Below are 24988 nucleotides of genomic sequence, written 5' to 3'. Positions count from 1 at the left end.
TTAGTGTTAAGTATTTTAAAACATACAAACATCAAATCTGCTTTGAGAAAAATTGTGAGAATGACATAATAAATTCTTAAAGAGAGTTAACTAAGCCTTTTAAAAATATATTTTAAAGTTTTATATAATGTATCCATAAAGATGCAACAAGGGTATGTGCCTCCCTGGCTTTTTTCCACTATGTTTTCAGATATTTTGTTTTGTCTGTAATTCTTAAGCAGAAACATAGCACATCATTTTCCCTACACAAAATCAGTGGCATCAATATATCTCTGGTCAGATTCCACAACTCTTTTGCCACAGGTTATCAAGATGCACTCCAGCAGAGTGGTACAGACGAATATCCAGGGTCATCGAGTCAAATGTAACCTACCCCTCCTGCGGGAACACCTAATCCTTATGTCACAGGTCCAACAGAGCTGTGACCTTCACTGGATTCCCCCTAACACTATCGGTGCCTGCTGCTTATGGGATTTTACAGCGAAATAAGAGCATCACAGGGACAGTTGGTAGTGGCAGCCATGTCACTACTCCTGCTTGAGAAGATGTCGTCTTCTTGCCTTTAACTGACAAACCACTTGAGATCTCATCCAGGATTCTGCAAACCATGGAAAACAAGCAAGTTAGTGACACTGCTGCACGGCACATATTTAGCCAATAAGAATATCTGTCACTTTTCCTGAACTATCTTTGCCAACTGTTTGTGCCCATTAACAAGGTCCCAAAAAGTAAGGGCTGAAGTTGTGCCTTCACCACAGAACACGAAACCTGGGAACCAGATAACCAGATGAGTAAATGCAACTAAAGACCTGAGATTCATTAAAATAGGTAATTATTTTTGAAGGGAAAGAGGAAGATGTTGGACATCTTCTGTAAAAGGCATGGGTAAAACTCAAAGGTGGCTGGAACGTGAGCTATATGAGTAACAGATACCTTTATAAAGCATAATGAAAAGAAAAATCCACACTTGCTTTTTACAATATTTAAGCAACAGGAAAGTTGTCACTGAAAATAATATGGGTATTTCAGGGTCAGAGACTTCCATTTAAAACCCAGCTCTGTTGTCTGTTCTCTTAGCCTTGAGATAAATAAGCGGTAACCCTACAATTCATTAATCAAACCAGAAGTCTTCTGAGAATAAGATGGAGTACTATTAATAACATACCTGGACAACAGACATAAACTAGAACTGTTCCAGGCAAAGAGGAGCACAAGACCACTAGTCAAAATAAATAGTATCTATATCATGGAGATTTTAGAGTATCAAGAAAAGGCTTATTAGCACAGTTCCTTGCATAACCTCCACATTTATTCTGGGTTAGTTTTCATTTAGCAATAGTTCTCATAATAAAGTTTAATGACAACTGTCATGTATTTCTCCTTCAGAGAATGAATTTTACCACCAATGTCTCATAATGGAACACTTGCAAAAATGTACTCTTAAAAAAAAATTAAATAATACGTGGACATCACTTTCCCACAAACTGCAATGTAGCAAATACCCTCTCAATTAATACTATTTAATACCATATCCAAAATGGTCGGGTTGAGAATTCCCCGCAGCTTTGTCTGCTGCTTATCCACTGTTAAAGCTCTCAAAAATGACACACTGTTCCCCCACCCATAAACAAGATGCCACAATCCAAAAAGAGTTTCATACCGTCACAATTATGAAAAATGCTTGCAAGCCAGCTCCCTTTCAATTTCCTTCTGCAGCAGTGTTTCCACCTCTCCAAGCAACAGGTTCTCCAAGTCTTCCAAGTTCATTTCCTCGCTGTTGAGTGCCAATCACCCAGAAATCACACAGGTGTGTTAAATGCTGCCAGGATGAAATGCCAGGACTCTGCCCACTGCTTCCCCACCACTCCTCTAGTGGAGTTGTAAGGTTAGAAATAGGCCCCTTCCTTCACAAACACATTCATATTCTGTCAACATATTTATGTTCCCTGCCTCCTAAGTGCCAGGCACACCTGTACTCACTCACTCTATCAAACCTTTGACCAAGCAGTCAGTATACACATAAATACAGAAATGTGGGCATGAAACAGATTCAGAAATACTTTTTAAAAAACAAACTTGGAATTTCTTATACAGGCCATGGGTTCTGGCACAGAACTTGTATGGCTACAATCTAAATTATGTGTCTATGCATGTTCATTTTAGTGTAAATAAAATGTATTTAAAAAGAGAACTGAGATATTCCTCATGATTAGTATCAAACACACAGAAATACACCTCTGCCATGTTGTGGTCAGAAATAAACTCTCAGAAGTCCCATTAATACAATGGTTTATTTATGTTTCATGGCAAACAGAAAATAGAGTAGCTGCTTTTAGCATTTCCTGCTGACAATTTTTGTTTCCAAAAACAAACACAGCTGAGATTTGCCCATCCAAACCCATTTATCAATGCCTTTAAAATGGTTGTAAGCAGTAAAGTTCTAAAAGTACAACCTAATTACACCTGAAACTTATATAACACTGTATGTTAACTATACTGGAATTTTTTTAAGTGCAACCTATTTTTAATTTGGGGAGAATCCAACAAATACAGAAAAGAAGGCAATTTCTCCATGTATTTGACAACCATTTGATTCTGAACTACTTCTCCAGTCTCAGAATAAACCACCAGTTAATAATTACTAAAGGAAAGTTAACTAGTATCTTCAAAGAACTACAGGTTGATATTCCTGCTGTATGCGAGATTTGTATTTTTAATTAGGCCAGTTCCACAGAGCAAAAGCCATCCTCTGAGTAAATGAACATAACAAATAATCACCAGTGAAAACCACACCGATCTACGAAACAACCTTAATCCAATATCTAAGTGAAAGCAATATACAACTATCAGTCCCAGCAGAGGAAACATGTTTAGAAAGTCACATGGACCAATCGACTTGGGAAAAATAATAAAAGAGGCCCTTCTAGGTCTGAGCAATTACTACCATAGTAGGGTAGGAGGAGAGCTCACCAAGCAGGATTTTTCTGTTACATCTGTTAAATTGAGTGTGTCCCACATACAACACCACTTTAATACACAGTTATCAGGTTAAGCTTTCCGTATTGAGTTCTCAGCCATTACAATTTTTTTTTAATGTCTACTTATTTTAAGATAGAGAGAGAGCAGGGGAGGAGCAAAGAGGGGTTGAGAGAGAGAGAGTCCCAAGCAGGCTCCACACTGTCAGCATGGAGCCTGATGTGGGGCTCGAACTGATGAACCATGAGATCATGACCTGAGCCCAAATCAAGAGTCGGATGCTCAACCAACAGAGCCACCCAGGCGCCCCTATGCCATTACAAATACTAATGTTCTCTTTAGAAATCTACTCCAAATTTACATAATAGAGTATATGGTGATACATACTAACTTATAGGACAGTGAGAGTAGGGTTCAAAAATATTACCCTAATTCATCTTGATAGCAAATTGCTACAATATATTATACTTACTGCCTCTTTAATTTCACAGGAGAAAACATGTATCTGAAATTCTTCTGAACCATGGGAACTCTCTGTAAATGCAACACAATTGCTCTCTGTTGTCCCATCATGTCCACGTGCACAGAATAACACCTTGTAGATTGGAAAAGAAGCTATCTCCACATTGCTGGATTGGTCTATAATTCTACAGAACAGTGACGAAAAATAAGACAACATATTAAATAGCAAAGAACAAAGTGAAGGCAAGCAGTTTTACTATACTAATAACATAAACATAATCATCTTAAAATCATAAAAATAACCTGGTTATAAAATATAATAATAATTTAAATAAAATATTTTAAATAAAATAAACTGGTTAAAACAAATACCATATTTTGCTATATGTATCTATGTATATACACACACATACCTTTTTTTGACAATTACCTCATTCCTATATTTTCTGTGATCCAACTCATTTACTCCCAAAGCCAATATATACTGCCTGATCAAATCCGTCACTCATCCCCAAATGCTAGCCTTTTCTAGCCATCCCCAAATGGTTTCTATGTCAAAAAGAATGCTACTACACAATAGCACAGACCAGACCTACAAAGTTTCTATTTACAACAGTAAGTTTATCCAACACCTACGTCATTGCTAGACCAAGACCCCTCTTACCCCAAAGCATAAAAAGTCAGAGTGGTTACAAAGTTGAACTTAATAAAAGAATTTAAGAAAGTAAAAGCAGTTTGTGGGATTTAGAAGCAAATAATTCTGACTTTCCCTATATAAACCCTTAGCCCTAGATTGATCTAAAATCTCAAGACCACATCAAAATCTCCCCAATTGTGAAACCAAGGGGTACCCAATAGGAAGAGAGAGGCAAGTCAAAACACTAAGTCTTTTGTCAAGGTGTGTTTGGCACTTTGAAAAATAAAAATATAACTTTAAAAGGCAGTCTGCCATTTTCTAAGATATATCATACAAATAATATATCTACAAAACCCTTTCCTGAAAAATTCAAAGCATTTTTAGCAAACATTATAAATTTACATTGCTATTATTTTAGTACTTAGAACTAAGCTAACACTTTTTCATTTTTTTTATTATTTTAATTTTTTTTGTTCTACCTGAATTTTATTTCTCTTTGATCTGTTTTCTTCTGTGATGTCCCAGTTTAAAGGGATCATTTAATTAAAACAACAGAAATTAAAGAAATAATTTTTATTTTTTATTTATTTTTTCTTTTCTTTTATTTATTTATTTATTTATTTATTTATTTATTTATTTATTTATTTATTTATTTTGATATGAAATTTACTGTCAAACTGGTTTCCATACAACACCCAGTGCTCATCCCAATAGGTGCCCTCCTCAATGCCCATCACCCATCCCCCCTGCTCCCTTCCACCCCCATCAACCCTCAGTTTATTCTCAGTTTTTAAGAGTCTGTTATGGTTTGGCTCTCTCCCTTTTTTTTTTTCCTTCCCCTCCCCCATGGTCTTCTGCTAAGTTTCTCAGGATCCACATAAGAGTGAAAACATACGGTATCTGTCTTTCTCTGTATGACTTATTTCACTTAGCATAACACTCTCCAGTTCTATCCACATTGCTACAAAAGGCCACATTTCATTCTTTCTCATTGCTACCTAGTATTCCATTGTGTATATAAACCACAATTTCTTTATCCATTCGTCAGTTGATGGACATTTAGGCTCTTTCCATAATTTGGCTATTGTTGAGAGTGCTGCTATAAACATTGGGGTACAAGTGCCCCTATGCATTTAATTTTTTTGTTTAACGTTTATTCATTTTTGGATAGAGAGAGACAGAGCATGAGTGGGGGAGAGGCAGAGAGAGAGGCTCTGTCAGTGCAGAGCCCAGTGCAGGACTCAAACTCACGAACCCGCACGATCCTGACCTGAGCTGAAACCAAGAGTTGGATGCTTGATCAACTGAGCCCCCAGGCGCCCCTCTTTTCCTTTTCATTTCCTTAATGATTCAATTTTCTGTTTGTTCTGCATAGTGTATGTCTTAAAGCTAATGTCCAAATTATAATACTGACTTCTAAAAATTTGTTTTTGTTAATTGCAACCATTTGCGTATTTCTTTTTTTTTAAATTTTTTTTTAACATTTATTCACTTTTGACGGGCAGAGATTGACAGAGTGTGAGTGGGAGAGGGGGAGAGAGAGGGAGACACAGAATCCCAAGCAAGCTCCAGGCTCTGAACTGACAGCACAGAGCCCGACGTGGGGCTCGAACTCACGGACCATGAGATCATGACCTGAGCCGAAGCCGGACACTCAACCAACTGAACCACCAAGGCGCCCCTTCACTTTTTCACATTCTAAACCTTAAAGAATGAGGTATTTCAGGAAGAGTTTGAAAAAAGATTAAACTGGATTTCTGAGAATATTACAGGTTCATGATACATTCAACCTAATTCCTAAGACTTTCATTTTATTTGTTTATTCAGCAAACATTTCCTGAAAACCTGCTATGAACCAGATACTGCTCAAGACACCAAAGTTAAAGCAGAGAAAAATACAAGTAATCTCCTTGTATGGACCTTATATTCCAGTGAGGAAGTTAGATGATAAACCAAGAAACAAATGTATGTACAATACCAAGTCAGAGAAAGTGCTATGAAGGGGAGAAAAAAAAAAAAAAAGGCCCAATAAGGGGGAAAAGACGAATAGTTACATAATCCAATCAAAGGTGGCTTCTTTTGATAAGATGTTTGAGATGAAACTGTAAAGAAGTTTAAAAAAAAAAAAAGCCACTGGGAAACCAAGAAAAGATTGTTTAGGCAAAGGAAAGAGAATATGCAAAGGTCCTGAGGTAGGAATCATGACAGTGTTTGAGAAGGAACAAAGAAGCTACCATGACCAGAATGTAGTGAGTGAACATAGTGAGAAAGCAAAAGAGAAAGGAGGTAAGGAGAGATGAGAGAGGTAAAAAACCAGGTCAAAGCAGTAGTTTATCAGCGGCCAGACATGGTAAGGATTTTGAATATAATCACAAGTGTGACTGGAGGCCACTGAGTGTAGAACATTATCTGATTTATATTTAATTCTTATTCCTACTTAAGCATAAGAGAAAAAGCCATTTTGCTTCTTCCTAGTCTGATGTAACAAGTATAAGATATGCAGCTTCACAAAAACTCTGTGGTTTTTGAACCACAGTTACACGACAAGACGAAGGCAGGTTTTTACATTCCTTCTGAATAAAGAAACACAAATTATAGGTATTTTTAAAGTTCTATTTCCATTCATAATACTCTATGCATAATTTTGTAAAAGCCTCTTGTAAACAAGCAACATGGTGTAATCCTAAACATACTTACTTTTCATGTCTACAGAGTAAAAGTAAATTCACAGTAAGGCCTAGGTCTGATTTATGACGTTAACATCACTACCACACAAAAAATTTCATGCATGTCTAGGGGAATTTAAAAAAGACTAGAGCTTACCTCACAGAACCTTCTGGAACATTTGGCACATAAAGAGTAACAGGAAAGGGGTGCTGACTCGAAGATTTCATAGTTGCCATTGCCCGTAAAGCCTCCACTTCATTACGTGGGGAAGAAACCTTCATACATCCCAAGTAGGTCAGTTTGTTAAATAAAACACTATCTTCTTCAGGTAATCCACTTAGAGAAGATGGTCTGGGTGTAGAAATTTCTGAAGAAAACACATACACACACACACACACACACACACACACACACACACACACACACTCAAAAGGTTAATGAAAAACTTCACAGTATAATTTCACCTACTGCCCAAAAACAAATGAAAAACTGCAAACAAAATTTAGGTCTGTGTTTTCACTTCTTTGGATGTTTATCCTACATCTGAAATCAGAGTTATGGAATTTTTGTACTTTCAAGTCTCTCAAAGTATTAACTTACTTAGCTACAACTTTTTTTAGAGAAAAAGAAAGAAATTTAAAATTTTTATTTTAAAAAATCAAAAGCAGAGTTCAAATGATATAGAACAAGAAAAAAAAAAAAACTACACTAAAGGCAGTGTGAAGTAGCCTAAAATTAATGAGGATTAAATAAAGCTAAAATCAGTTATAAGTTTGTCTTGGCTGTAATGGTCCTGCATGGCACCCAATTTATTAAGAAGCCTAACTTCCAAAGCAAAGGTAAACAATATTAAGAGGACACATCTCATACCAATAACAAAGCAAGCCCCATGTTTAACCCTTCCTAGCTTGCTGGCTTCTTGAACTATGCAAGTATTCCAATGGAAACTGCTTCATCAAAATAATGATCCTATGATTGCTTCCCTCAATTCTCCCCTCCCCATTGATGAGTTTCTTAAAAAAAAGTAAATAAGATAAAGTCGTTCTCTTTAATTCTAAGCACAGCTTGCAGCAAAGGCCCAACTGTGGTCAGAGTATCCGCCTGCATGTATCAGACACTATTAAACTCCCCCTTAAACCTCTTAAACTATTAAACTGCCACTCTTTCCATCCACACCTAAAACCCATATTCAGCTAGTCTCTACTTTTTCCCATTACCCATATCCATTTTACACAAAATTAAGCATGCCTGTCTCACCCAAACTAGATCTTTGCACCATGCTCAAATCCTCATTACCACAATTCCACCTATAGGACTTTAATAAATAATTCACAAAAGCCATTCCCAACCTCCCCACTCCAGCTCCCAAATATCATACTGAAACATGCAACCTCATTGCCTACTTTTCTTCTACTGAGAAACTAAAGCCATTCAAAATTATTTATTTCATCTACCATGTTCTTCAATCACTGAAACATGTTTTTCCCTCTTTTGAATCAGTTCAACGTGCTATATTTCAAAAGGAATAAATAAAAAAAAAAACACAAACACATGTTAAAGCTGGATGCTAATATGTTTACTAGACTTATTATCCTGTGAATTTTTTGTTAATTTAGCAAGCACTCATGAAACAATTATTTGCAAGATCCTATGATTAAATCATATTCCAGTAACTGATGAACATGACAGAAAAAGTAGTTCATATGGTCTAACTTACATATAGTTGGAGTCATACCAAAAAAAAAAACCCCAAAAAACAAAAAAAGGGACAAAAAGCTTTCTGAAAAAAATATTGTACTAATCTGTATAATTCAGATTCATATAACTGTGTAAACCCCAAGTAGAGAAAAACAGTACAGAAATTGATCCAAAAAAAAGACAAAATAAGCAGACAAGGCCTTTAAATAACTATTATAAATATGATACAGGATGTAAAGAAAAATACCTAACAAAATAGACAGAAAAATGAAAGACAAAAGACCAAAAGGAATTCTAAAGCTAAAAAATGCAAGATCTGAAATGAAATATTCCCTGGGTGGCTATAACAGCAGATTCTAAATTAGAGAAGAAAAAAATATTAAAGAAGTTCCTTGGGATAAAGAATAATGATACTAGAGGAAAACTGAAGAGCCTCAGAAGTTAAAAACATGAGGGCAAGACTTCTTTGCTTTTTAACTTCTTTAAAATATAACAGATTATTCAAAGTAAAAATTAGATACCCTCCCCTTCACTGTCCTGCCTGCTGCTCCCTTGAGATGTATTCAGTAAGCCTCCCTTGTGTTAAAAAAAAAAAAGAGAAAGAAAAAAGGAGGGGGGTGTAAAAATTAGCATTTTGTAGAATTTATAACATGTGCAAGCAAAATGAATGACAACAAAAGCATAAAGTCTGCAAGAAAAGAAATGGAAGATCTTCACAGTAAACAAGAAGTGGTATATCATTAAAACCTAGACCTGTTGGGGCACCTGGGTGGTCAGTTGGTTTAAGCAGCCAACTTCGCACAGATCATGATCACACCGTTCATGGGTTCAGCCCCACATCAGGCTCTGTGCTGAGAGCTCAGAACCTGGAGCCTGCTTCAGATTCTTTGTCTCCCTCTCTCTCTGCCCCTCCCCCACTCATGCTCACGCTCTCTCTCCCCCTCTCTCAAAAATAAAACATTAAAAAAAATTTTAACTAGCAAAAATTTCCTATTAGATTTGCATCCAAGCAGCCAGTATATAAGATCATCACATGACAAAAACCAACAAGTTATCATGATATTGAAACAAAAGCTTTCATCTATCTGGTTTTGTAACTGAAAAACAATATACCTTTAATATTCACTCTAGGCCATTTAAATCTAGATACTTTCTAGATACAGTTCCTTGCCACTGAAGTTATGTGTCATTTTAAACCAACCACAGTAATTCTGTAAGCAAAAACTGTGTTGACTGCAGCTAGGAAAAGGCAGCTGAAATGTCTCATCTTAGTCTGTTCAGGCTGCTATAACAAAATACCACAGACTGGGTGGTTTATAAACAGTAGACATTTACTTCTCACAGTTCTAAATGCCAGGAGGACCAGGATCAAGGTACTGGCAGACTTGGCATCTGGTGGGAGCCCACTTTCTGGGTCACAGACAGCATCTTTTCACTGTGTCCTCAGAGGCGGAAGGGACAAGGTAGCTTTCTGGGGTCTCTTTCATAAGGGCACTAAGCCCAATCATGAGGGTTCCACTCTCATGACCCTAATCACTTCCTACCTCCTAATATCATCGCTTTGAGGGTTAGAATTTCAACATGGATTCTGAGGAGAAGAACATTCAGAGCATAACATGTCTCTTTATTGAAAATAAAACTAAAAATATGTAACTAGAAAAGAATACTAAAAACCTACTTGTAAAGCAAAGGAAATTTCTTCTTATCCACTGAGATCTTTCTAAAAATGTATTTAGTGTAAGGGATGTTGAGAACACAAAAAGAGCACACAATACACAGTCCCTATCAAATATACTCAGAACTAAGAATCATAAGCCACTGTAAAGAATAATTAAAATTCCAACAACCCATCAGAGCTACATTAGCAGATAAAAGGTATTCCTTCCTTTTGATTAATATATTAACCAAAAAATAATTATATAAATGTGATATCAGTATGCCTTAGGTTTTTTGGAAGGGGTAGAGAGACTTAAATTCAAAAGGTAAAGCAAAGCAAAGCATAATAAGTAATATCATCTTTCATGTTCCCTTCATCAAGAATAAAAATTAATGCTTTTTAAGGTTTATTTCCAATCCTACATTTTTAATTAAAATACATAAATATTTACCTTAAATTCTCTTGTTCTTACTTCTAGCTGTATGACTATATGTTGAGACCTAGAAGTATTCATAGTGAGTCACCAAATCAGAGGGTTTTATTAAAGACCCCCAACACATTATAAATATCTTCTCCTACCCTGTCATTAAAGCTGTATGTATTATATAAAATGGTTGAGGATGTATCAGTGGGACAGGTTAAAAAAAAAAAAAAACACAAAAACTTGCAATTTGGGGTGCCTAACATTAATGGTCCATTTGGAGGAAACCCCATGATTATGATATATGAGTATCTTTCTTTTTTAGTGTTAAAATGTGTTATCTAACAATTTAGTTAATGCAGGTCAAAGCAAAAAAAAAAAAACAAAAACAACATTTATTATGGTACCATTCTCTTTCAGAAGATTTAGGTTTTTGTGTATTAAAATAAAACTATATTTTATGACATGGCTTTTCCTACCCAATCACAAAATAGTCTCCAATATTTTCTTCTTATAGGCTTATTTTTCACATTTCAATATTTGATTCACTAGGAATAAATTTTGTGTACACTGTAATTTAGGGCCATCATAGCCACACTGTGTACCACTCTGGCCTGTATCTATACTTACACCACACCAACATTCAGAAATGGATCACTGGTTCTAAGCCAATCAAGATAATCTCATCTTGACTGTCAGTGTGACTTATTGAGGGATTTGAATGTAACCAAGGCCTATTAGTTCATGTGATTCCCTAACTACTATAAAATGGTTCAACTGAGTGAAACTCACAACTTTTGTTCAATAGGTAAAGAAGAGAGCCTTTGTCTCTGCCACCAGCCATCAACAAATTGCCTGGCCTTACTTACCAATTTCTGCTAACTACTTTATGACCATAAAGGAAGCCAGTTGGAGAGAAAGGTGACAAAAGAGATGATAAAAGCTCAGAAGTTTACAAAAAAACCACAATCAGAGCCTCTAGTATTTAAACCAGCTATAGAAAGTGGCTTTGGTTTTTGTTCGGCTTTTCTTGTACCCAAAACCATTTTGCATTATAAGCTGATATTTCTACTACAAATCCTACTCAATCATGGATGCATTTATATTTTTATCAAGGTGTATTTTTTTTTATTTAAATTCAAGTTAGTTAACATACAGTATAGTCTTGGCTCCAGGGGTAGAACTCTGTGATTCATCTCTTACACATGACACCCAGTGCTCATCCCAAAAAGTGCCCTCCTTCATGCCCCTCACCCATTCACTCATCCCTGTACTCACTTCCTTTACAGCAACCCTCATTTTGTTCTCTGTATTTAAGAGTCTCTTATGTTTGCCTCTGTCTCTGTTTTTATCTTATTTTTCCTTCCCTTTCCCTATGTTCACGTATTGTGTCTCACAAATTCCACGAGTAAAATCATATGATACTTCTCTTTCTCTGACGTATTTCACTTACCATAATATACTCTAGTTCCATCCATGTTGTTGCAAATGGCAAGATTTCATTCTTTTACATCACCTAATAGTATTCCATTATGTATATACACCACATCTTCTTTATCCATTCATCAGTCGATGGGCATTTGAGGTGCTTCCATAATTTGGCTATTGCTTAATTGTACTACTAGGTATTTATCCAAAGGATACAAAATGCTGATTCAAAGAAGCACATGCACCCCAATACACTTATCAAATATACTGATGTAATTGATACGCTATTTTACTTAGAATTTTCACAAATGATAATTTTAAATAACCAAACTGAGTAAAAAGGCACATTATATGAAACACTGTGCCCATTACACTATTTCCTGATACCCAAGTATTTACTGAGTGCCTACTATGTGCCAAGTACTAGGAGTAAAATGAAGACTCAGACATAGTGCCTGTTCTCAAATAACATTGACATTGATTTTACAGGTAGAGAAACAAAAAAAACCATTAAGAACCAAAGTGGGAACTCTTAAGCAGAACCAAAAACTTGGTGGCCCTGATCTTAGAAAACAAAGCTAATAGGATTTTTTTTAATTTTCATCTTAAAATTTTCAGGATCACTTTATCCCATTTCTTTTATGATGTCTAAAAGTTCAATGCAGTACCTGTATTCGATGGATCCAAAATTAACTGAAGAGATGGCTTATTTGTTTGGCTGGCTGAAACATCTCCAAATGAATGGTCTGAACTCTCACTGGAACTCTGACAATCAGCAAGAGGACTGCTTTGCCCTTTCTCAGAATCTCTCAGAATCTCTTCCATGGCTTTTTCCAATTGTTCATCACCATTAGAAACAATCTATAGACAAAGCAAGATGATTCTGTTTCAATCATATTATGGTTCTGGACTTTTCAAGGTTTCTAACCTTTTATTTCTATTTCTAATATTTTGTTTCTAGAAGAAATTAAAACAATCTAAATTTTAAATTTAAATCTAAGTTACTGAATACCAAGAATTTATACACTTGTACCTAACTGTATCTGATCTAAGATCTAATTTACAGAGATTTTTCTTTCTTTTTCTTCTTTTCCTTAAGAACACATTCTAAAAACCAGGCAATCTTAAATTTATGTGTTTTAAAGGGAAAAACAGGTAAGTTTAAGTGGACACTGTCTACCGTGACTGTTATTCAAAAGGCCATATTTCTTGTTATCATAGCATAAACGTATTTGTGATTTCTTTATGAATTTTGTTTGCTTGGTAATTTTTTTACATTTAAGTTGACTCATCCTTCTCTTAAAAGCAGGTGAGATCGAAAGCCTAATAAAGGTCTTAAATTAAACACACTAACTAAAATGCAGATACTTATTTTTCAATGCTAATATTTAAATACATTTAAAGCCATTTATTTAAATACCTATTACTTAAATTTAAATAAAACCACTATTCTAATACACTTATAAAACTATATATACTCAACATAATGTAAAATGGGTATTTAATACTATAATTTCTATAAAATTTTATTAGATTCATATATACTTTTGATGCCATAGTTAATACTAAATAAAAGTCAAACAATATTAGCATATCAGACTAATTTCTCTACTCCTGTTTCTAGAGGGTGTTTATGCAATTCTCATGCATGTATATGGATTTGTTTGATTCTTTTTCTTTGAGTTAGGAAAGACAACACAAATTTGAAAACAGATCATCTTCAAATAAAAACTCAATTGCTAAAAATGTAAGACATATACTTTAAAAATATTCAGGCAAGGGGCACTTGGGTCGCTCAGTCAGTTAAGCATCCAACTTCAGCTCAGGTCACGATCTCAAACCCCTCATCGGGCTCCCTCCTGTCAGCCCCGAGCTTCAGATCCTGTCTCCCTCTCTCTCTGTCCCCTCCCCCACTCTCACTCTCTCTCAAAAATAAATATTAATTTTTTTTTAAATTCAGACAAGCCACCTATTCAATCACATACTAGAATGCTACCAGCTGATTTAAAACATAAAAACCATACAGTTGTTTCTTAAGTACAAATAAAACATAACTATTTATGTAATTAACTTTAAAAATCCAGCAGCAAGAGAGACAAAAATATCTCTTATATTTTAAGTCTTATATATTAAGTCTTATATAAATTCAAGGCAAATTCCCCAATTATCCTTTTCTTTCTATTTTCCCTTCTATTCCTTCTTCCTAAAATTATGAATTAAAAAATAAAGAACCAAAAGCAAAAAACTTTAAAAATACACAAACCAAATAATTAGCTTCTGCATAAATCAAAGACTGACGTTATTCAAGGTCAGTATTTGAGAAAAACCTTCGTATTTTACACATCTCTCAAGATCAGTCTCACCTCATTAAAAAAATAATAATTTAAAATAGTATCATCTGTAAATAAACAAAAGCAAGCAAGAAAGAAATACCTTCAGTTCAGGTTTTTCATCATCTTTTGTAGACGTATCATCTGCATGCTGAGAAACCAAAACAAATTCTTCACTATTCAGTGTTGCCACAGAATCTGATGACCCACCAACCTTCTGTAATGAAGCTCTGACCTCCATTTCAATTCTACAAACTTCTCTTCCCACATCCACCTGGTCAAAACTACAGAGATTTAAAAAAACAAAACAAAACAAAACAAAAAACAGCATGAATAAGAACATGATCAATACTCAGCCTTTAAAAATGGTTCACATGAAAAAGAATTCTGTTGGCTAGATAATTATCTCAAAACTAGGGAGGCTACCTTCTTGGACTGGGCCACATAATGCAAATGTACTCCCTTCACCCTGAATTCCCAGACTAAAAGAACCATATTGTGCCCTGAAAAACAACACAAACCCGCCCATATCTCAACTAAACAGATTTACCACTGCTTGATTCATTTCTCCTAGAAATACTATTTTTGTTCTTTTTTAATAGAGGAAATAATTAAGCATGATACTAGAAACCAAATTCATACACAAAGTCACTGAAATTACTTTATAATTAAATCCAAATGTTTACAAAAACGTATCTCCTAAAAGTATTGTACCTTAAAATATCTTTGTGTCACATAAGTTTACTAATTAATAAGAATTCAACACCCAGGGGCACCTGGGTGGCTCAGTCAGTTGAACATCTGACTTCAGCTCAGGTCATGATTTCGCAATTGTGATATCAAGCCTGTATGGGCTCGGCTTGCTGCTATCAGCCTGCCAGTGCAGAGCCCACTTCAGATCGTTGGTCCCCCTCTCTCTGCCCCTCCCCCACTTGCGCTCTCCCAAAAATAAAGAAAAATTAAAAAAAGAATTCAATACACTAAACCATGTATCTTTTCTTTTCCAGACACACTACCACTTATCAGCACAAGGGGGTGGGGAAAAGGCCAAGGCTTTCACATTTCATTCATGTGACAATGTAGATACAGTGTAAGTCTGCTTTCTGGATAGATCTGTACACCACAGAAACTCAACAATGTCTATCACTTCCAGAAGTTCAAATATTCACACTGCTAATTTAACTGAACCTGTGTGCTACATAACAAACACAGTACTCAGCATTAGGGTTATAGGAGTGACTAAGGCAGACAAGTTGCCTGCTCTCCTGGAGCTTACATCCAGTAAGAAATCAAGCAAGTAAGCAAATGTAATTCCAAATCACTCTAAAGGCTATGAAGAAGATAAAATATGTTATTGTAACAATGACTAGCTACAAAAAGCATAGGGACAACTTTAAGTAAGGTGGTAGGAAAGAACTCAGGGAAATATCTGAGCTGAAATGTAAAAGACAAAAGAGAACGGTATATTAATCTGCTCAGTGACCAAAGGGGTAATGTGATAGAGGGGTAGAACAAGTAAACTGGGGCTAAAGAACACAGGACTCTCTAAGTCTGCTGATGCATGCCTTAAAATTACCCAGAATTGTTCTTTTTCTCGTTCCAATTAAGTTATTCTGTTCTCTGCCCCACATAAATATGGCTGCAATATCTCATTTTGCCTTTAGGTGACACTAACACCATTATTCTTGGCAAAAAAAAGAAAAAGAAAAAAAAAAGATTTACTCTCAGCTTCCAGTTACACTTTAATAATTACTTCCATCTTCATCGAAACTCAAAATTCCCAGTAACTTTAAAATAAAGAATAACTATTCTAGGATAGTGTAATTAGCTAGCCATCATTTCATTCTGTTGGACATGTGAATATCCTTCCTTTTAAATGTTAAATCCTTCAAGCACATTTTTCTGTCCTCTAAAGATTTTTCATTTTGCAAGTAAATGTTTCTGAAAACAGTATGTGTTAGAGGCCACGTCTTTGCCCTTCCAGGCTGCCCCAAGAATCTTTGATTACCAAGACGCTACACATTCCAGATATTCTTTCTGTGGCCAATCCTTCAAGCCCAAGTTGCCACTCCTCAACTTAACATCTAAATGCTGGAAATTCCCCAAGTTCAAGTTCTGAACTTGTGACTCCTTGCCACACACATCTCTCTAAGCAGTATCTCTCATTGCCATGTATTTAAATACCATCTATACCTAATAGTCTCCCAAATTTCTCTCTCAACCCAAATGTCCTCTAAAGTCTTCATTTGGAATCCAACTTTTTTTTTTTTTTTGAGAGAGAGAGAGAGAGAGAGAGAGAGAGAATGAGAATGAATAAGCAAGGAAGGGGCAGAGAGAGAAAAACAGAATCTGAAGCAGGCTCCAGGCTCTGAGCTGTCAGCACAGAGCCGGACGTGGGGCTTGAACTCACAAACTGTGAGATCATGACCTGAGCTAAAGTCAGATGCTTAACCGAATGACCCACCCAAGCGCCCCCCAACTTTCTACTTTATATTTCCATGTGGAATTCTTATCAATATCTTAAATGTGACCCAAATGTAATTCCTAACGTCTCCTCCAAATTTCTCATTCAGATTTCCCATTTCAGTTAATAACACCACTTTCTATCAAGTTGCTCAAATAAGTAATTTGGATATCATTCTTAATTCATCTCTACTTCTTCATTCCTCCCATAAGCATGTCATGTTAGCCCCACTTCCAAAATAAATCCCACATCTATCCCATTTCTTCATGGACATTTTTATCAACCTAATCCAGGGAATGTTCTCATCTACTAAAAAAGTCTCCTAACCCAAGTCCTACTTCCAGTCCTCTCTTCCCCTGATCTATTCTTCACAGAGATGCCAAAGAAATCTTTCAGAAAATAGATTACATTAGAACTCTACTCTAAAATGTTTTCACTGAGGCGCCTAGGTGGCCCAGTCAGTTAAGCCTGGTTTCCACTCAGGTCATGATCTCTCGGTCTCATGGGTTCCAGCCTCACATTGGGCTCTGCACTGGCAGCGCAGAGCCTGCTTGGGATTCTCTCCCTCCCTCTCTCTCTGCCCCACCCCCACTCACGCTGTCTCTAACCCTCTCACAAAATAAATAAACTTAAAAGGAAATTTTTTTAATCTTTTCACTAAAATTCAAATAAAATCCAAATTATGCCAGGACTTACAAAGCCCAACACACCTTTCCCTCTGTCACTTTACCATTACAGCTCTTTAATTACCGAAAGTTCTTTTACACTATAGGGTCTTAGCTCCTGCCTCCTTTCATATGGCTGACTCCTAAGGTATCAGCTTTCATTCATCCATTCAACAAATATTTAATGACTCTCTATGATGCACTAGAAACAATCATGGGACCTGGAGACTAAATGATGAGTAAGACCAATTTAGTTCCAGTCTTCCTAGAGCTAACATTCTTATGGAAGAGAGAAATAACATAGAAAAAAATAAATCAAGATCATGTACTGGAATATATACTATGAAAGGTAATGAGAAGACAGGAGGCAATATGGACCCAGTTGACGTTTGGGCTTAATAAGAATGAGTGAGCCATGGAAAGAACTAGGGGAAAAGAACTTCAAGTAGAAGAAACAACAAATACAAAAAGCCCAGATATGAGAAAAGGCTTATGAGAAAGGAGGCCATAATAGCTAGATCACAGTGAGCATGGGTGAGAGCAGGATAAGATGAGATATAGAAAAGAAGGCGGGGGGGCGCCTGGGTGGCTCAGTCGGTTAAGTGTCCGACTTCAGCCAGGTCACGATCTCGCGGTCCGGGAGTTCGAGCCCCGTGCCGGGCTCTGGGCTGATGGCTCGGAGCCTAGAGCCTGTTTCCGATTCTGTGTCTCCCTCTCTCTCTGCCCCTCCCCCGTTCATGCTCTGTCTCTCTCTGTCCCAAAAATAAATTAAAAACGTTGAAAAAAAAAATTTTTTTTAAAAAAAAGAAAAGAAGGCGGGGAACCCTGAGGCCACCCCCTGATGCTAAGGCTATCTAAATAAACCCTAACTCCAACTCTTTCATTTACCTGAGAATATCATATGTCTAGTGTAGCAGCTAGTACATAGTAGATATTCAACAAATACGTTGAACAATTTGTTGTTAAAAGCACCAATCAGGCTAAAGTTCTCACAAAAAAACAAATGCAGAGCCAAGATTCAAACCAGGTATTCAGACTTCAAAGTACATGCTCTGAACCACTACATTATACTGTCTCTTGAAGTTTCCTCACCTATTCCTAGAGACTGAGGGTTGGTATCTGTCACTACATACACAATGAACCTTCTCCACACCTCTCCTCTCTCCATCAAAAGTTATGTCTTCTCCCAAGACATTCTTCTTTGGGGCATCTGGGTGGCTCACTCAGTTGAGTGCCCGACTCTCAATTTCAGTCAGCTTAGGTCATGATCCCAGGGTGGTGGGATCTGGCCCCATGCTGGGCTCCATGGTGAGCATGGAGCCTGCTTGAGATTCTCTACCTCTGCCCCTTTACCCTACTAATGTGCACGCGTGCGCTCTCGCTCTCAAAAAAAAAAAAAAAAAAAAAGAAAAAAAATTTCTTCTTGTGTAAGTGATAAATAGCTACCCTGGCCATTAACTCTAAATCAGCATGCTAAGGGCGCCTGGGTGGCTCAGTGAGCTAAGCAGCTGACTTTCGGCTCTGATCATGATCTCACAGTCTGCAAGTTCAAACCCCGTGTCAGGCTCTGTGCTGACAGATCAGAACCTGCAGCCTGCTTTGGATTCTGTGTCTCCTTCTCTCTCTGCCCCTCCCCCACTAATGCTCGCGCTCTCTCTCTCCCTCTCTCTCAAAAATAAAACATTTAAAAAAATTTTTAATGAATAAATAAATCAGCATGTTAATGAATACTAATGGCTATACAATTCAAATAAGATGTCCATTTTTAAGAGGTTTTCTTTAGCCCAAGAAAATGTTAGATATTCTGCCAGGCTAACAAGAAAACTATTAGTTTACCAAAAGTAATTTTGTGATCTCTTCAAAACACAGCCCAGAATTTCTCATGTTCCTCAGAATTAAGTCAGCTCTCATTACAAGCATAAAACCCTGCCTCCAAGGGCCTTAAGAATACTTTTAGAAGTTTGCCCAAAGCTACTTTATTTGGTTGAACATTTCCATTTCTTTGAACCTCAATGCAGATGTTTACTAAATTTGCACACTTGCACACAAATACAAAAATCTGAGAATGCAAAGCCAACACTTTAAAATATTTCAGGAGCACCTGGATGGCTCAGTGGGTTAAGTGTCCAACTTCAGCTCAGGTCATAACCTCACAGTTCTTGAGTTCAAGCCTGGCATCACGCTCTGTGCTGACAACTCAGAGCCTGAAGCCTGCTTCGGATTCTGTGTCACCCTCTCTCTATGCCCCACAAAATATTACAAAATTATATTCAACAATATGTAAAAAGAATTACACCCAAGGTAAGACTGACAACATTCAAAAATTAATCAATGTAATAAAACATATCAAAATAAGCTAAAGAAAAATCATGATCATGTCAGTTACACACAAAATGCATTTGACAAAATCCAACACTCATTCATGATCAAAATAAAAACTCTCAGCAACCTAGCGATTGATGAAACTTCCTCAACTTGATTAAGAGTATCTACAAAAAACCTACAGCTAACATACTTAATTATGAAACTGGGCACTTTCCCCTTAAGACTTGGAAGAACACAAGGATGCCCTCTCTCACCACTCTGATTCAACACAATAAATAAAAGTATAGAGATCGTAAAGGAAGAATGAAACAGTCTCTATTCACAGATTACATAATTATCTATGTAGAAAATCCCAAAGAATCTACAAAAACAAAAACAACTTCCTACAATTAATAAGTATAGGAAGGTCACAGGATACAAGGTAAACAAATGTCGATTTCTTCCCTACATACAGTCAACAATTGGAACTGAAGTTTTAAAAAAGCAGTACCATTTACCATATCACAAAAAGATGAAATACTTAGGCATAAACTTAATAAGATACATATAAGATCTATAAGTAATAAATCTATAAAACACTGATGAAAGAAATTTAAAAGATCTAAATAAATGAAGAGATACTCAATGTTCATGGATTAGAAGCTCAATGTTGTCAACATGTCAATTTTTCCCTACCTGCTAAGACTGAATGACCAACTCAGCACTCAACTACAAGTTGTTAGGGGACATGCAGGGACCATGTCTATCTTTATCTTACTCACCAACACATCCCCAGCACAGTGCCAGCACAGATAACATGGGCTCAAAAAATATCTGCTTAATAAACAAGTCAATTATCTTGGATGTAGCAGAATGGACTCCCGCATCAGACAGGAAGTTGGACTGAATGAATTCTAAAGTCACTTAATCTTAAGATTCTCATTCCATGTGATGTGCTGAAGAATTCCATTTCACAAGTCAATTCAAAACATAATTTATTAAATCTACTACTATGAAGCAATATGCTAATATGCTAATGTTACTTTCTCTTTATGGCAATCTACTATTATTTCTTCCAGTCAAAAGAAAGAGCAGCTGGAAAACTTGCAGGGGTCTTTTAAATAATACGGAGCTCACTGTTCTATGAACTCAAGACTAATACATCCATTTCAACTCAGCATGTAAAACAGACCAGTGCACAAAAGCAAAACGACTTTTAAAGGCATTTGGTTAAAAGGCTACCCTATTATAATCCAAAAGTTAGACTGTAAAATCTGACCAAAAAAAATGTTATGTCTCTTCAGATATTAAAAAAAAAAAAAATACTGGGAACTACAGTGTTGGCATACACATTTTTATTCTTTAGGCATTTTAAAGGTACAAGAGAATAAGGGACAGGAAACTTATCAGTCCTACAGAAAATCTGATGTATGTTTTTTCTATTCATCCCCTTTTTCCCTTCTCAAAGGAGTTCAATAAATATTTTTGATTGACTGAATCACTTAAATACACGCTTATCCCCACACCGATAGCAATTCTACCAATTCTACCCAGTGAAATGGCTTTTAATTCTCACTTTAAGTCCACATCATTTTTGTGAAATGAGCAATATATTTTAAATTAACACCTCACTTGGATGCCTAAAACTACAATTTTCACATATACACTAGAAACAGTGTAGCAACATTTAGCAGAGTCTAACTGGAAGCTATCTTCTTCCCAAAATAACTGAACACATTCAAAAGTATAAAATCGTGGTGCACATGGTCCAATTTCTTTTCGTGCCAAATGTGGTTAGCCAGCTTCTTGCTTTTAGATTATGTGTTTGCACCTATTCATTTTCAAGTAGCTCTTGAACTAAAATAGAACCCTGAATATATGAGTGTGAGTCAAAATTGGACAAGATAAGCTGCAAGCTCTATTAGGCATGAGAATTCAAATGACTATAGTAGGCCTGTTACAACACTGGAAACAGGAAATAGTCTTAATTTACAATAAGAAAACAGACATGAATAATCTGGAACAACATTTACCAACTATAATTATTCTGTGCTTTAAAAAAAAAAAAAACCATCCGGATGTAAAGGATCTGTATGCTGAAAACTATAGAAAGCTTATGAAGGTAATTGAAGAAGATTTAAAGAAATGGAAAGACAAAAAATAAAAGACAAAAAATTAAAAAAAAACATCCAGTCTTGAGGGAAAAAAAAAAAAACTACCATAGTTCCTATTTACTAAACAGTCCATCCATTATTCCAGTTCTCAGGCAAGAGCCACACCAACATGAATAGATGTATGCAAGTATACTCCTGCACAAAGGGGCACAAAAGGGCCTTAGTAATTCACATTACTTTAGTGGATACCTATTTTTTTTTTTGTCCAGCAATAATCTCAAGATCTTTTTTTCTGAAAATAAGCCTTCCCTCTGTTCAAATCTCATGGTTTTATAGAAACCTCAACACCATGGCCAAACAGTTCCAAAGATGGGCACTGAATCCAAACTACTTAGACCAATTAACCCAATTCCTAAGATTTTTGGACTGGTGACCAAAGACTTCATCATGACAGTTATTCTTAGATAAACTAAGAATTGTTGGTACCCATGTTTTCTCCCATATGAAGAAGGTCAATATGCAATGAAAGAGATAAGTATATCCTAAAGCCAGACAAGCAGGAGAGTCTTAGTCGAGTCCCTACCATTTTGTTTGAGACAATCCTGAGGTATAGCTCTATCTGTTCCAAACCTCAGTCTTGGTAAATCCACTATTTCTTTAATTCTATGAAATATCCCTTTCAATAAATTATTTTTCCATAAGTTAGTTTAATAAATTTTTTTAAATATTTATTCATTTTTGAGAGACAGAGTGTGAGTCGGGGAGTGGCAGAGAGAGGGGAAGACACAGAATCTGAAGCAGGCTCCAGGCTCTGAGCTGTCAGCACAGAGCCTGACACAGGGCTCAAACTCACAAACCAAGAGATCTAGACCTGAGCTGAAGTCGGCGCTTAACCAACTGAGCCACCCAGGCACCCCTGCATTAGTTAAATTTTTTTTTTTGTTTATTTATTTTTGAGAGAGACAGAGCATAAGTCAAAGAAGGACAGAGAGAGAAGGAGACACAGAATCCAAAGCAGGCTCCAGGCTCCGAGATGTCAGCACAGAGCCCAACACGGAGCTTGAACTCACAAACTGTGAGATCATGGCCTGAGCCAAAGTCAGAAACTTCACCAACTGAGCCACCCAGGTGCCCCATAAGTTAGTTTAAGTTGAGTTTCTGTCACATGAAACCTAATAAGTCCTAATATAATTATATGCAAGCAAAAAGACATAAAAGATATATTTTAATAAGTTTCATATAGTAAATATAAGGAGAAAAATCTAGGTGAATGAAGATAGTATATAAAAAGTTGACAATTCCCCAGATAAACAGTATACTTGATCTGATGAAATAAAAAAAGGGGAGAAATTACTTACTTGAAATAATTACCAGAGGAAAAGAAGAATACAAGTGGTACTTACAAAGGATGGTTTAAAAGGCAATAGAGGGGCACCTGGGTGGCTCAGTCAACTGGGCATCTGACTCCTGATTTTGACTCAGGTCATGATCTCAGTTTCGTGGGCTCGAGCCCCACATCGGGCTCTGTGCTGGCGGCACACAGCCTGCTTGGGATTCTCTCTCTTCCTCTGTCTCTGCCCTCCCCCGACTGTGCTCTCTCTCTTTCAAAATAAACAAACTTTAAAAAAAAATTTTTTTTAATTAAAAAAAAAAAAAGGAAGATGATGATGATGATGATGATAGTGGACCAAGAAGCCAAAAGACTCAAAATGCAACTTGTGAAAAAGACCCGAATCCAATACACAGAAAGAGGTAGAGTCTCCCTCCAGACCCACAGACCCATGAGTTAAAAACCTAAATATTTGTTTTGTAAGCCAGCAAACATTTCAGCATTATTATGTAGCATTGCCACAACAATGGCTGACTAATTCATTGACCTGTTTTTAAATGCCTTCACTTAAAGGGGTGTCTGGCTGGCTTAGTTGGAAGAGTGCAAGCTGGGGAAGGACAGAGAGAGGAGGAGACAGAATCCGAAGCAGGCTCAAGGCTCTGAGCCCTCAGCACAGAGCCCAATGTGGGGCCTGAACCCACAAACCACTGGATCATGACCTGAGCCAAAGTCGGATGCCCAACCAACTGAGCCACCCAGGTACCCCCTTAAAAAATGTTTTTTTAAGTTTATTTATTTTAAGAGACAGAGAGAGCAGAGGAGGGGCAGATAGAGGGAGACATGAAATCTGAAGCAGAATCCAGGTGTTGAGCTGTCAGCACAGAGCCCAACATGGGACTTGAACTCATAGCCCACGAGATCTTGACCTGCCCTGAAGTTGGATGCTTAACCAACTGAGCCACCTGGGCACCCAATTTTTTTTTTTAAGTTTATTTACTTATTTTTGAGAAAGAGAGAGAGAGAGAACACAAATATGAGTGGGGGAGGGGTAGAGAGAGAGGGAAAAGTTAAGAATCCCAAGAAGGCTCTGCACAGTCAGTGCAGAGCCCGGCACAGGGCTCAAACTCACGAACCATGAGATCATGACCTGAGCTGAAACCAAGAGTCAGATGCTTAACCGACTGAGCCACCCAGGTGCCCCTAAATGAAAAATATTTTTTTTTGTTTTGTTTTACATATTTTCATTTTTTTTTAATATATGAAATTTATTGTCAAATTGGTTTCCATACAACACCCAGTGCTCATCCCAAAAGGTGCCTTCCTCAATACCCATCACCCACCCTCCCCTCCCTCCCACCCCCCATCAACCCTCAGTTTGTTCTCAGTTTTTTTTTTTAATTTTTTTTTTTAACGTTTATTTATTTTTGAGACAGAGAGAGACAGAGCATGAACAGGGGAGGGGCAGAGAGAGAGGGAGACACAGAATCGGAAACAGGCTCCAGGCTCTGAGCTGTCAGCACAGAGCCCGACGCGGGGCTCGAACTCACGGACCGCGAGATCATGACCTGAGCCGAAGTCGGATGCTTAACCGACCAAGCCACCCAGGCGCCCCTGTTCTCAGTTTTTAACAGTCTCTTATGTTTTGGCTCTCTCCCACTCTAACTTTTTTTTTTTTCCCTTCCCTTTCCCCATGGGTTTCTGTTAAGTTTCTTAGGATCCACATAAGAGTGAAACCATATGGTATCTGTCTTTCTCTGTATGGCTTATTTCACTTAGCATCACACTCTCCAGTTCCATCCACGTTGCTACAAAAGGCCACATTTCATTCTTTCTCA

At 36.8% G+C, this 24988-nt stretch overlaps 1 protein-coding gene across 6 annotated transcripts in view; it reads right to left on the bottom strand.

Moving 5' to 3' along the window:
* Window positions 1-24988, bottom strand: part of RABGAP1L (RAB GTPase activating protein 1 like) — a 758000-nt gene that overhangs the window by 675758 nt on the left and 57254 nt on the right. For 2 of the 6 annotated variants that reach the window (XM_043568491.1, XM_043568488.1), the window contains exons 2-6: window positions 14512-14560; window positions 14380-14427; window positions 12615-12807; window positions 6899-7109; window positions 3449-3623 (exon numbers count right to left, since the gene is read on the bottom strand). In XM_043568491.1, the coding sequence (XP_043424426.1) occupies window positions 3449-3623; window positions 6899-7109; window positions 12615-12807; window positions 14380-14427; window positions 14512-14517 (633 nt within the window). In that variant the 5' untranslated portion in view covers window positions 14518-14560. Of the gene's footprint in view, window positions 1-3448; window positions 3624-6898; window positions 7110-12614; window positions 12808-14379; window positions 14561-24988 lie in introns of all 6 variants that reach the window. The other 4 variants (XM_043568487.1, XM_043568490.1, XM_043568492.1 and 1 more) reach the window with 2 other exon arrangements.

This window comes from Prionailurus bengalensis, chromosome E4 (genome assembly GCF_016509475.1).
Source record: "Prionailurus bengalensis isolate Pbe53 chromosome E4, Fcat_Pben_1.1_paternal_pri, whole genome shotgun sequence".
Taxonomy (NCBI): domain Eukaryota; kingdom Metazoa; phylum Chordata; class Mammalia; order Carnivora; family Felidae; genus Prionailurus; species Prionailurus bengalensis.
This window is presented reverse-complemented; position numbering and strand designations above follow the sequence as displayed.